General features: G+C 59.9%; 6 protein-coding genes across 6 annotated transcripts; 4 read left to right on the plus strand and 2 right to left on the minus strand.

Moving 5' to 3' along the window:
• Positions 1-748: 748 nt before the first annotated feature.
• THITE_70175 (uncharacterized protein) lies at positions 749-1849 on the plus strand (the record flags this gene model as incomplete). Its single annotated transcript, XM_003649448.1, has 2 exons — positions 749-1455; positions 1523-1849. The coding sequence occupies 2 exons, from the start codon at positions 749-751 to the stop codon at positions 1827-1829; spliced, it is 1014 nt and encodes a 337-aa protein (XP_003649496.1). The 3' UTR covers positions 1830-1849.
• Positions 1850-2037: 188 nt separating this feature from the next.
• On the minus strand, positions 2038-2962 carry THITE_2084674 (uncharacterized protein; the record flags this gene model as incomplete). The annotated part of the gene is made up of 2 exons (XM_003649449.1): positions 2038-2818; positions 2880-2962. 2 exons carry the CDS (start codon positions 2960-2962, stop codon positions 2038-2040), a joined length of 864 nt encoding a protein of 287 aa, XP_003649497.1.
• Positions 2963-3490: 528 nt separating this feature from the next.
• THITE_2084675 (uncharacterized protein) lies at positions 3491-4059 on the plus strand (the record flags this gene model as incomplete). The annotated part of the gene is made up of 2 exons (XM_003649450.1): positions 3491-3907; positions 3979-4059. The coding sequence occupies 2 exons, from the start codon at positions 3491-3493 to the stop codon at positions 4057-4059; spliced, it is 498 nt and encodes a 165-aa protein (XP_003649498.1).
• On the minus strand, positions 4055-6524 carry THITE_2108061 (uncharacterized protein). Its single transcript, XM_003649451.1, has 4 exons — positions 6347-6524; positions 5468-6290; positions 4325-5390; positions 4055-4261 (listed from the first exon to the last, which is right to left on the minus strand). Exons 3-4 carry the CDS (start codon positions 5334-5336, stop codon positions 4125-4127), a joined length of 1149 nt encoding a protein of 382 aa, XP_003649499.1. The 5' UTR covers positions 5337-5390; positions 5468-6290; positions 6347-6524; the 3' UTR covers positions 4055-4124.
• A 691-nt stretch (positions 6525-7215) lies between these two features.
• THITE_2040308 (uncharacterized protein) lies at positions 7216-9129 on the plus strand (the record flags this gene model as incomplete). The annotated part of the gene is made up of 4 exons (XM_003649452.1): positions 7216-7705; positions 7772-8400; positions 8467-8721; positions 8824-9129. 4 exons carry the CDS (start codon positions 7216-7218, stop codon positions 9127-9129), a joined length of 1680 nt encoding a protein of 559 aa, XP_003649500.1.
• Positions 9130-9837: 708 nt separating this feature from the next.
• THITE_2074103 (uncharacterized protein) lies at positions 9838-12393 on the plus strand. Its single transcript, XM_003649453.1, has 3 exons — positions 9838-10852; positions 10926-11178; positions 11239-12393. Exons 1-3 carry the CDS (start codon positions 10032-10034, stop codon positions 12121-12123), a joined length of 1959 nt encoding a protein of 652 aa, XP_003649501.1. The 5' UTR covers positions 9838-10031; the 3' UTR covers positions 12124-12393.
• The last annotated feature ends 67 nt before the right edge of the window (positions 12394-12460 follow it).

The following is a 12460-nucleotide window of genomic DNA, read 5'->3' on the forward strand; positions in this document are numbered from 1 at the left end:
TGATCACCCACCCAATGGCACAAGCCAGCGTGATGAGGTACTCGATCCATAGCGACTGCTTCCCTCTTCCCCGAAGGCGGTTTGTCAGAATGGTGTAAGGTTCGCTGAAAGGCTTCATCTTTGCTATCAGAGGCTGAGCAGAGACTGTGACTTGTCAGTCTTTTCGGTAGTGGACGACGGCCAGGGATAAAGATCGAGGAATGTGAGGAATATCAAGATCGGCGGCGTATCAGACCGTCATCGATGTCACCATCAGTCGCCTCGCAGTGTCTTTATAAGGAAAACCCACGCTTTCCCAGGTTTTCCAACCCAGCGCGTTCGCTTAACCCCATGGGCCAACAACCCCAGACCCCATATTCGCATCCGTGAATCCGGGGTTGAGGAAGGGGGGAGGGGGCCGAGACCCGGTGGGCCTAGATGGCGTTGCACAGTACCGGGTATTCCCCTGAAAACAGAGGATGATATTGGTGTCAGCTGGACCCGAAATCTTGGTTCCATATCGAATTCGGCAATGCTCTCCACCCCACACCCCTCCACAGGTGCCTTGTCGCGTGTCGAGGCACTCGCCCTAGTGTACCTCGGAGCCCCCAACCGGCCCCAAACCGGCAAATCTGATGAGGCATGTCAACGAGTTGTGGGAGCGAGGCCATCTGGAGTGAAGGGGATCAGCAAGAGAACCAACGCAGTGACCCGCGGCAGGAGAGCATTTCGAATTCTCCGGCCCATACCAACAATGAATCAACCAAGAATGACAGCAAAGTTCGTCACCGTCGACGAGGAATTCCTCAACATCCTCGGGCCGCACCCAACCCTCGAGCTGCTCTTGGAAAACGACCGCTATCCCTTCGCGCACGAAGCCGGCGTCTACATACCGTCCACGGACGAGCTGTTCATCACCAGTAACCGGCTCTGCGACCCCGGGTCCCCAAAGGAAAAGCAGCGGGTTCAGATCTCCAAGGTTGTTCTCAACCGCAAGGACGGTTCTCCTCCGAAATGCAAGCAGATAGAGCTAGACTCCAGCGCCATCCCCATGGGCAACGGCGGCGTCAACTACTCGAACGATGAACAGGTTCTCTTCTGCGCCCAGGGCTCAACCCAGCTCCCCAGCGGGCTGTACGCGATGGACGTGCGCCCCCCTCACGCCGTGACGCCCATCCTCACGGATTTCATGGGCCGGCCCTTCAACTCGGTCAACGACGTGGCGATCCACAGCGACGGGTCGATATGGTTCACCGATCCGCCGTACGGGTTCGAGCAAGGCTACAGGACCCGGCCGAGACTGCCGAGCCAGGTGTATCGCTATGACCCTAACAGGAAGAGTCTGAGGGCCATGGCGGACGGGTTCGGTCATCCGAATGGGATCTGTTTCTCCCCCGATGAGCGGACGGTTTATATCACGGACACAGACTGGTTGCATGGGGGAGGGGGCACGGATGATACCAAGGCTTCTACCATGTGAGGATTACACAGTCGAGACGAACAATGGCGTTCTTCTGACGGACACTTTTCTAACCCTGTGCAGATATGCATTCGACATCGCCATGTACCACGGTCAGCCGTTTCTGACAAATCGCCGCCTGTTCGCCATGGCAGACACGGGGATACCCGACGGCATCAAGTGTGACACTGATGGAAACGTGTACAGTGGGTGCGGCGACGGTGTGAATGTGTGGTCGCCGGGAGGGATCCTGCTGGGTCGCATTGTCGTTGAGGGCGGAGTAGCAAACTTCTGCTTTGGCCGTGGCGGGGAGATGTTCATCCTGAAGGAGCACCGGCTGTGGAGGGCGCAGTTGGGCGGGCATGTTAGGGGGGCATTGCTGGGAATCTAATACATAATACCTACCTATGTAAACAATACTTTTTGGCCCCCTTTCCAGCGCCATCCAATGGTTACACGGTCTTTGCTAGCCCTGTTTGTAGCTGAAAACCATTGGAGGGAAGTTGTTGCAGCCACTACACAAGATGCAGGGGAATCAAGCTATAACGATCTGAGCACTCAACAGCGATGTGATATTTTTGATATCGCAACCTGAAGTCTCATGCCCTCCCGGAGGAGCCACAGACGTCCATCTGCCATTCCACAAGCCTCTGAATATCTGCCACAGACTTCTCCATCGCCGCTGTCAGACTCATCTTGGGAGCCTCCTTCTGCAAGTGCACAAGATAGTCGTCCAGCACAAGCTTGTTGACATTCACCTTCGAGACACCCCCCTTTATGCACCTCTTCATGACATCCTCGGGAAAACTGTTCGTCCCATGCAGCACAACCCGCACATCGTTCTTCGCACACTCTCGCCGCACCATCTCCAGCCTCTCCCAGTCCAGCCTGGGCCCTTCGGCACCATACTCCCCGTGAACATTGCCCACCGCCGGCGCAAGGAAATCAATCCCGGTAGCCACAAACCGCGCCACCTGCTCCTCGGTCGTCAGCGCCCCCTCCAGGTCCGCCGTGTCCGCAATCCCGTCCTCTCCGCCCTCGATCCGTCCCGGCTCAGCCTCGGTCGTGATCTGCCGCTCGTGGCAGTACCTGACCAGCTCGGCCGTCTTGGCCAGATTCTCGTCCATCTCGTGGTGCGACATGTCGACCATGATGGAGTCGAAGGGGAGAGCGTCCGCGGCCATGCGGATCAGCTCCTCGTCCTGCGCGTGGTCGAGGTGGATCGCGATGGGCACGGAGGCGCTGCGCGCGGCGTGCGCCGCCGCGTGGATGAGCAGGCCGTCGGAGAAGGTGATGGCCCAGGGGAAGAACTGGAGGATGAGCGGGGAGCGCTTCCTCTCGGCGGCGCGGACGAAGGCGATGATGCATTCGATGTTGTAGCTGGGGGAAAGATGTCAGCGGATGCTGCTAGGCAGAGAAAAAGGGGCCGGACGGGGCATACGCAATTGGCGCGACGACGCCATAGCCGCCTTTTTCGGCGGCCGTCAGGATCTGGTGCGTCTTGTTTTGTGCCTTCCACTCCATGGTGAAGCTGTTTTGAGCCTTCGTTGGTTGTTATGCAGAGATCGCCATAAGTGTGATCAATGGTAGCTATATCACAAGTATCTTTGATGTTGAGGACGTAGTCTCTGCTTGGAGTTGCGTGACGGTGGTCGTGTAACTCCACCGCAGTTACTGCCATGTGTGTTACTCTTCGGAGACCAGGCCAATACTGTCTAAACTCGGGGCGGGCTAGATGCCTCGGCGGCACTTTGTTAGCCCCGTCCCGCGGTTGCTGGCCTCGTGCCGCGCCGTTGCCTCGTGCCGCGGTTGCTGGCCGCGTGCCGAGCACTATCACAATTGGGTGCCGCCAGTGTATTACACGTGTACATGTAGCCAAACTCGCGGTTCATGGCGGTTCACGGAAACAGTTGATCAAGACGAAGGATCAGCGGGGCCAGTACGGCGGTTTGTTGTGTTCTTCCATCTTCCCACACGAGTGACCGCTGTTCATCGCAACGCCAACCCCGTCCTCAACCACAGTAAACACACTTCCTACCAGATCTATTCACAATGCCCTCCGCAGCACCCATCACCATCGCCATCGGCGGCGACGACGCCGGCTACGCCTACAAGTCCGCCCTGAAATCCCTCCTCTCCTCCCACCCGCTCGTCGCCTCCGTCCTCGACGTCGGCCCGGACTCCGAGTCCGACAAGACGGCCTACTCCACCTACGCCATCGCCGCGGCCGAGCTCGTGGCGCAGGGCAAGGCGGACAGGGCGCTGCTCATCTGCGGGACGGGACTTGGCGTTGCCATCGCCGCCAACAAGGTCCCGGGGATCAGAGCGGTTACGGCGCACGACAGTTTCAGCGTGGAGAGGGCGGTGCTGAGCAATAATGCGCAGGTGTTGTGCCTGGGACAGAGGGTGATTGGAATCGAGTTGGCGAAAAGGCTGGTGCGGGAGTGGCTGGAGTATCGGTTTGATCCGGTAAGTGTGCTTGGAATGCGTTCGTGCGGTGGTGGGACGAGGCCGTTGCTGATGATGACGATGGCGAGCAGAATTCGGCGTCTGCGGCCAAGGTGGAGGTGATCAATGAGTACGATAGAAAAAGGCAAATGTCTGTAGCGGCAGCGAGCTGAATGAGAGGATGAAAAAAAAAATGGATCCGAGTACCTGTATTTAGAATAATGAAAATATGAACTCCTTAAGCCACCGCGCGACTCCATTCCTTGCGCAGGTCTTCGCGCAGCCCCGACATTGGCCAGCCACATCGCGCCTCGCATTCATCAATCAGCGACAATATGGTGTCCTGCTGAGCCCTATCTTCGACGCAGAGTCCAGCTGTTTCCGCATCAGCATCTGACACACAAGGGAGCATGGAAGAGCGGAAGGTTTATAACTCACCTCCAAACAAGCACTGCGCCGACACGATCTGGCATCCCTTATCCGTCAACTCCATCGCCAGACCACATATAGTTGCAACCTCGTTGGCCAAGATCCTCTTCTTGCGCAGGAACCCGTGGAACCCGCTTGTGGGCGGCTCGTGCAGACACACGAGGATCCTCGCAAAGCTGTGCGCCTGCAGCGCAACGGCCAGTCTCGGCGGGTGAACCCAGATGGGCGCCCAGGCGCTGCAGGGATACTTCCCGCTGACCGTCGCCGCAGACGACGGAAGCGGCTTGAAGTCGCTGCCCAGACAAGCCTGCCACTCGTCCAGCTTGGCCATGAGCTCGGCACCGAGCTCAGCCCGCCTCCGCAGCGCGTCGGCGTCGAGCACACGGGGCACGACGCCGTCAGCCCCGGTGGCCGTCGTCGTCGGGTCGTCGGCGCAGTAGTTGACGGCTTCTCGGAGCAGGTACATGCTCAGCGCGGGGAGGTCGTGCTGCGGCACCTGCCGGATGGGCGTCTTCCACGTCCAGAAGCTGAAGCACCGCCTGCGCTCGCGGAAGGCGGCCCAGATGTCCTGCTGCAGCCACGCCCACCACACCGCCTGGCGCAGCCCGCCCGAGGCGCCGTTGACGTTCTGGCTGCGCTGGATCCAGAACACGCCCTTGAGGTGCCGCTGCCAGTTGGACAGCGCTGCGCGGCCGCCGCGCTCGGGCTCGGTGCTGCTGCTGCTGCTGCTGCTGCTGCTGCCACCGTCACTGCCTGGGCCATCAGCCCGCGCCGCGTCGAGCATCTCGTACGTGGAGATGACGAGCGCCGTGGCCAGCAACTCCTCGGAGTGCGCGTAGCTCTGCTGGTGCAGCGCCGTCGAGACGTAGTGGAGCGTCTCGTAGTAGTACTGCATGGCCAGGTTGATGTGCGCCGGCGGGCCGGCGGGGGTCATCACGGCGGGAGTTGCGTGGGATGGCGACTCGGCGGCGTATCGAGCCGACAGAGCCAGAATGGCTTTCATCAGGCCCTCGTTGCGCATGGCTATGCGAGTCACATACGTCGAGAAGTGCTGAAGTGGGTCGAAGACATCCAACTGCGCAGCCGGCACGTCAGCACTCTTCCTCTGTTTGCCCGTCTCTTTTTAGAAAAGAATAAGTTATCCCTGCTTACCCACGATGCACATTTCTCCGCAAAGAGGCGGAAGAGCGTTACTTCATGAGGCTGCAGTTGTATATCCGAGTGAGCCTGCCACCTATGACGGTCATCGCCGTTGGCCAGCTCAGCAAGGCGCTCTTGGAGTTCTCCCGCAGATGTCTGCGGTATCGAAGCCGCAGCATCGAGGTTCGGCCCGCCATAGTCGTAAGGCGCAGGAGTCTGGACAAGACTAAATGTGCTGTCTGCTTGGGCGGCGTCGGCAGCGAGAAGGTCGAGCCATCGGGTGCTGGCAATGCCGGCGCCGAGCAGCTCGCTGGACGAGGCTGTTTCCGCCGGCGAGCAGGCGAAGTCTTGATGAGATTCCCTCGCCGGCAACCCCAGGCCCGCTCCCGACAGCCCAGGAGCGGACGAGGCCGGAGAATGCTGATTGGCCAGGGCTTGGATATGTAAGCCGGGGTCAACAACGAGGAGATCCGACTCTGATTGCACATGTCGACCGTGAGGCCGGTAGTTGGTGACGGGGGGCAAGCTTTCCGCAGTCTCTGACTGGCCACCGGCTAGTCCTGCCCTGGGCCGTTCCTCTTCCCCGACCGCAACGATGGATGGGCGGGTGCCCGGCGGGACAAGGACTCGCTCCGGATCATGACCAGATACGGCGCTGGACGAGTTACAAGGTCGGCTTGCTTCCGGTCCGCCGTCCGCACTCGGTGAGGTCCCGGTCCCAGCCCTTCTGAGGGCATCGGGGGTCGGGTATGTGCATTCGCGCCTCGAGACGCTGCATGGTCCACATATCGGCAGCTTCTCGTCGCATTTCTTGTGTCTCTTCCGACATGTCAAGCTGTGTGCAGCGCGTGAGCCTTGCGTCGTGACATGTGGCCACAGATTTACTCTTACCAGCCTGTTGTTGTCCTGAGCCCCCGACCCCTGGACTTGCGGGGTTTCCTCCTGGTGAGCCTCCGCTCAGTCGCGTTGCGCTCAGCTGTGTTGCTGATGTTCTCCATCGATAGCGATGGCGTACACCGTGGCGCGGCAATGCTGCTCGTCTCGTCTCCATCTGGGGCGTCAGAGCTTGTTACAGTCCGCGGTGGATGGGGCCAGACGTTGATTTTGTGGAGAATGGGTTGAAACCCCCCATCCGCAAACGGATGCCGAGAGGAGGGGGGGTCTGGCCTGGTGCCGCGTCTCGGGGCACACTAGTCTTTCTCTAGTCCGGCTCCAAACTACCAGAGTGATTCGTATTCCGTACACTAGTTAGCAATGGTTCACGTTAACTAGTGTAAGTAAAAAAAGCGGCGATCAAACCCCGTCTCGCAAGCGGGGCCTCGCGTCGAATAACAGGGCACGTTCAGTGCATTATTGACTACGGCCGCATTCCGCGGATCGAGGCTCACATGCATGGTTCCAGCTGCAAATCAGTTCGCCAGAGGACACGAGCCCCGTGCCGAGTCAAATCGTAGAGTTCCAGAATCGTAGAGTTCTAGAATCATCACCAGCATGGCGATTGCGGACCCGGTTGGGATGCATCGACATACACAGTAAGGAGAACGTCACAATGTCTGGAAAGGCTTTCCGACTTGGATCTTGAGTGGTTTGCGGTCTGGACTATGTCACTCGGGCAGAAGTGCATGGGGGCTTGTGGACGAAGGCACGGCCAACGCGATGTTAAAACGATAGGTTGGTCTGTTTGGGCTCCGACCGCCCCCTGACCACATCTCCCTTTTCCCATCATCTCATTTGCATCCCTCGCGCGTGTTGTCGCCGCCATGTCTTCAAAGCACTACTTCCCCTCTTCCTCGGCGACGTCGCTGGTCCCCCGCTACCTGTCAGCGCTCGTTCGTGAGCACCCGCAGCTCGAGCTCATTCCTTCCCAGCGAGTCGTCTACAATCCATCGCACGACCGCTCCTGTGTTGCCGTCATCTCTGGAGGCGGTTCGGGACACGAGCCTTCGTGGTCTGGCTTCGTCGGAGATGGCCTCCTCGCCGCCGCGGTGTGCGGAGATATCTTCGCGAGTCCCAGCACCAAGCAAGTTCTTGCGGCGGTTGATGCTGTACCAAGCGACGCGGGCGTCATCTTGATGATCACCAATTACACCGGCGATAAGTTGCACTTTGGCCTAGCGGCGGAGCGCGCCAAGGCGGCAGGTACATGCGGTGGTGGCAGAATAACCGTTCTACCATCGACAGACGATGTCAGCATTGGAAGGAGTCGGACCAAGGCCGTGGGGAGGCGAGGCATGCCCGGACATGTCATCAGTTGAGTCTGTCCTTGTACTCTTTGGCGCGGGGGTTGTTCTTGGCTGACTCTGCATCTCTACCAAGCATTAAAAATCGTGGGAGCCGCGGCAGCCAGCAAGCGCTCCTTTGACGAGTGCGTCGCTATCGGACTCGCCGTCAACGACCAGCTCGTGTCGATTGGTTCGTCCCTCGATCATTGCCATGTACCGGGGCGAGAGAACCATGAGTCGCTGGGCGACGACGCATGCGCAATAGGCGCCGGAATACACAACGAGCCAGCCCAACAAGAGATTAGCCCCTTTCCTTCGGTGGAGGATGTGGTAGACCGCTGCCTGCGCCTTCTTTGCGATCCCGCCGACGCCGAGAGGGCCTTCGTCGACTTCAGCAACGCCGACGATTCGATCGTACTGCTCGTCAACAACTACGGCGGACTCTCGAATCTAGAGCTTGGGGCGCTGACCGACGAGGTCCTGAGGCAGCTCGAGGCAAAGTGGCGCATTCGCCCCGTAAGGATATTGAGAGGGAAGTTCGAGACCTCATTGAACGCTCCAGGCTTTTCGATTTCCCTATGCAACCTCTCGAAAGCTGCAAGGAGCTGTAATCTCTCAGCACAGGAGCTGCTTGACCTCCTTGATGCAACCACGAATGCTCCGGCGTGGCCCAGACATACCTCAGCCACAACAGCACGACAAGGCCGGAAGAATGGAGAGCAGGTCACAAACTGGGATTCGTCGAAGCCTCATATCTCGGAGGAAGAGGACATCAGGGGTGAGTGAGAGAGAATGCACGTCTCCCAAAGTACCGCCGCTAACAAACGAGCAGTTGATGCCGGCAGCCTTGACGCACTCATTAGGGGCAGCTGTACGGCGGCGATTGCGGCAGAACCCGATCTCACGCGATGGGATATGGTGATGGGCGACGGAGACTGCGGCGAGGCGGTCAAGCGAGTGTGCGAGGCCCTCATCTCGATTCTCGACAAAGGTGCCGCTCGCGGGGGCTCGCTTTTGAAGCTTCTCTTCGCCGCTTCAGACGCCGTCGACGACATGGGTGGCACTCTGGGCGCCATTCTGGGGATTCTACTCTCTGCGTTCATAACGGAGCTGCGGCTGAGGGCCGGGGCCGGCCCGGTCAATCAGGAAACCGTCGCCAGGGCTCTCCAGGCGGCGGTTGAGGTTCTGAAGAAGCACACAGCAGCCAGGGAAGGGGACCGTACAGTGATTGATGTGCTCTTGCCGTTCGCGGAAGCCTTCTCACAGTCACTTGACTTCCAACGGGCGGTGAACGTGGCCATGGAGAAGGCAGAGGCAACGAGGTATCTGAAGCCCAAGTTTGGCCGAGCCACGTATGTTGGCAAGGAGGAGGAGCTCCCTGATCCCGGTGCCTGGGCGCTTGCCGTGTTCCTTCGAGGAATGTGGAACGCCTTGCAAGCCCACCAGGAATAGATTCTCTGGGTAATGAAAATGTAGAGACGTTTGCCGGGGTTCCACTGCGGTTTTGTGTACGGTGTACCTAATGAATAAACTTGGGAAAAACAGGAGTATTCATCCGGGCTGGCATCATCTATACTTTTCCATCCACTTACTGACACAACCGTAGGCGTATGACGACGTACCTAGACGAGATGTCATCTTGCAACTCCAGGGTCGTAGGAGACATGAGTTGCAAACTGGGGAACTACCTCGAGCGCGTAACTGCATATCAGTGAAGGGGAACAGGGAGGCTATGCGCGCAATCTTCCCCAGAAAATGAGCATTAAGATCGCGCTGATAGGGCATTCTATCGCTCGCACCACTGCCCTGGCCCAGCGGCTATCAGAGGTAATTCGCCCTGTTTTGGTGGTTTGCATGCAGAAGTCAATTCTGACCCCGGTAGTTGTTTCTCGAATCCGCCCCCGTGGATTGTGATTCGAGGCGGAGCAGTCACACAGCAGCGAATGGGAGCACACAGCAGCACTCTTACCGGGATGTTGCTGCACCTTGGCTGCAGGAAGCAGCAAGGCACACCCGCTGAATGGCCGTCTGCCTTGAACGTGCCCGGATCGAGTATGGACGGGTTTTTGTGTGACCAGGCGGGTTCTCTGCTCCTCTACTCATGCCGGAGACCAGTCCGCTTGACCTCCGCCACAGTCGGATCGTCACCACCAGCTTTTCGACAGAGTCTACCATCCTTCAGCAGGACTTCAGAGCGACTGCGAGTTTTGCATTGTGCCGAGCCTAGGTGCTTACTCCATCCTCATGCTGTCAAGTGGTGACGCCCCGGGTCATTAAAGTCGCTACTGAGGCTTAGTTGGTGGTTGCTGTGACTGCTCCGCATCGATGCTGTGCCGGGACCCAGCTTCGCCTCCATGGGATTCTTTGACAGGTCCAAGAAGGTGAAAAAGGAGTCGCCGGCGGCCAGGCCCCGGGATGCAAGACGAGCACCGGTCCCAACCCGGCCAGCGCCGCCGCCGCCGCCGCGTCAGGTCCCGCTGAACTGGGCTCCCGCTGGCCTTCACCCGCAGCCTGCAGCACACCAGTCGGTCGGGTTTCTTCCTCCACCTCCTGGCTGGAATGGGGGATCGCAGCCTCAAGTCTCGTGTCCGTCCGGAGCGTATCCTCCCATTATTGTGAACCAACACCATTACTACCTCGCCGCCCCACCGCCTCATCTTCTGAGGGCTCAGGTTCCAGTTCGGCCGAACATTGACAGCACGCCGCTCGGCAAACTTGACCTCGACTCCGCGCTAGACTTGGCCAAAGACGTATGTCAGGCGACCGGCATGCCGCGGCTGCTGGAGGATGCCCTACCGCGATGGCACGGCTGCGGCAACCAGCTGGTCAGCCAAGGCAGTGCCTTGGTGAATGAGATATCCGACCGCTTCGACAGCGTCTTGACCATGATTGACCAAGGGGGTTACGATGGCAAAGAGGGGGACATCTTTGCTTGGCAGCCAACGCAAGCAGCGACCCAGAGGCCTATACCAGCACCCCCGCCACCCGCTCCGGTCCCGTCGGGGAGGCCGGTAGCCAACAGAGGCATGCCCCAGTCCAGTAAGAGAGGCGCCAGGACGGAACACCCCAAGGGCCAGACAACGGCGGCGACAGCCATGGCTTCGGAGAGCTTCTTTGCCAAGGTCGACAAGTACGCCAACTCGAGGCTGCCCATGAACTTGCCCCCTCTGAAGCTGTATGCGCCCCCTCCTCCCGCCCCCTTTTCACGACGCTTGGTGTGAGGGGCGGCGCTAATGACGCGGACATAGGTACATTCCCACGTACCCGCTGATCTGCCTGGCCGCGCAATACTCGGAGAGAGTCTACGAGCCTCCCGTTGGGCGAGCAGAGCGGGATGCCCGTGTCGAGGCGGACTGGCGTACGGGCACCAAAGCCATGGTCATCAAATCGGTGCCCATGGACGACGCCAACACCATCGTCTTTGCCATCCGGGGAACTGCCACTTTCATGGACTGGGCTGTTAACCTCAACATGGAACCGACATCACCCGCGGGCTTCCTGGTATGCCCTCTTGTGCCTGCCTTCCTCGTGTGCAGCGCCATGTGATGCTGATAGATGCAGGACGACCCCGGCAACCTCTGCCACGCCGGCTTTCTGTCGGTCGCCCGTAAGATGATAGCCCTGGTGGCGCGACGCCTCCGCCAGCTGCTCGAGGAAGACACCCGGCGAGCGTCGTCCTCGCTCCTGATCACCGGCCATAGCGCAGGCGGGGCGGTCGCCGCGCTATTGTACAGCCACATCCTTTCCACGTCGCGCGCCGCCGAGAGCGAGCTCCGCGCGGTGGCAGGGTGCTTCAAGCGCGTCCACTGCATCACCTTCGGCACGCCGCCGGTCAGCCTGCTGCCGCTGGCGAAGCCCACCGACTACGTCCGATGCCCGCAGGCGCGCAAGAGCGTCTTCCTCAGCTTCGTCAACGAAGGCGACCCCGTGACGCGCGCCGACCGGGCGTACGTGAAGAGCCTGCTGCAGCTGTTCGCCGCGCCGGCGCCGCGCATCGCCACTCCCACCACCGAGTCGAAGCCGCCATCGTCGTCAGACAAAAAACCGCGGCGACAGGCCAACAACAAGCCGGCCAGCAAGACCTCCGCTACACCACCACCGCCACCACCAGCAGCCGCAAACAAGTCAAGAACAGCAAAAAAGCCAGCAGCAGCAGCAGCAGCAGCACTCCCAACCTGGCCTGTCCCGCCGTGCACGCTCAGCTGCGCGGGACAGATCGTGGTGCTGCGGTCGGGCGACCCGCGGGCGGCAGGGCTGCGGGGCGGGCGGCACAAGGCGGCGACGGTGGCGGCGCGGCTGCGCGAGGGCGTGGTCGCGCAGGTCGCCACGGACGCGCAGCTCCGGGGCGTCGTGTGGGGGGACCCCGTGGCGCACATGATGCGGCTGTATGCGGGCCGCGTCGAGGTGCTTGCTGTCGCGGCTGTTACGGGGCGGCTGGGGGGGTGAGTTTTGAAGGGGAAGGAGGGTTGAGTGAGAGGAGGATGGTAATTACGCTGTGTGTCACGGTGGATGGCATGGAATGGGACGGCGACATTTGCTTGCCCTGGCTTTGTGATGATACCTGTACCTTACCTTGTAGGGAGTTTGGGTTGGGGTTCGGGATGTACCTATGCTTGGTTTGCTTCTTGGGAGCCAGCCGGAATGTGCTTCTTCTGATTCCAGGTCGCCAGACATTGCGGACAATCGGATTTCAATCTGAGGTCGTGTCCAACAGACCATGAAACCAGCAGAGCAGGTCTCCCTCTGCATGGTGCATCGAAAAAGAGATCAATTCCAGGTTTGA

The sequence above is a fragment of the Thermothielavioides terrestris genome, chromosome 1 (genome assembly GCF_000226115.1).
Source record: "Thermothielavioides terrestris NRRL 8126 chromosome 1, complete sequence".
NCBI classification, from domain to species: domain Eukaryota; kingdom Fungi; phylum Ascomycota; class Sordariomycetes; order Sordariales; family Chaetomiaceae; genus Thermothielavioides; species Thermothielavioides terrestris.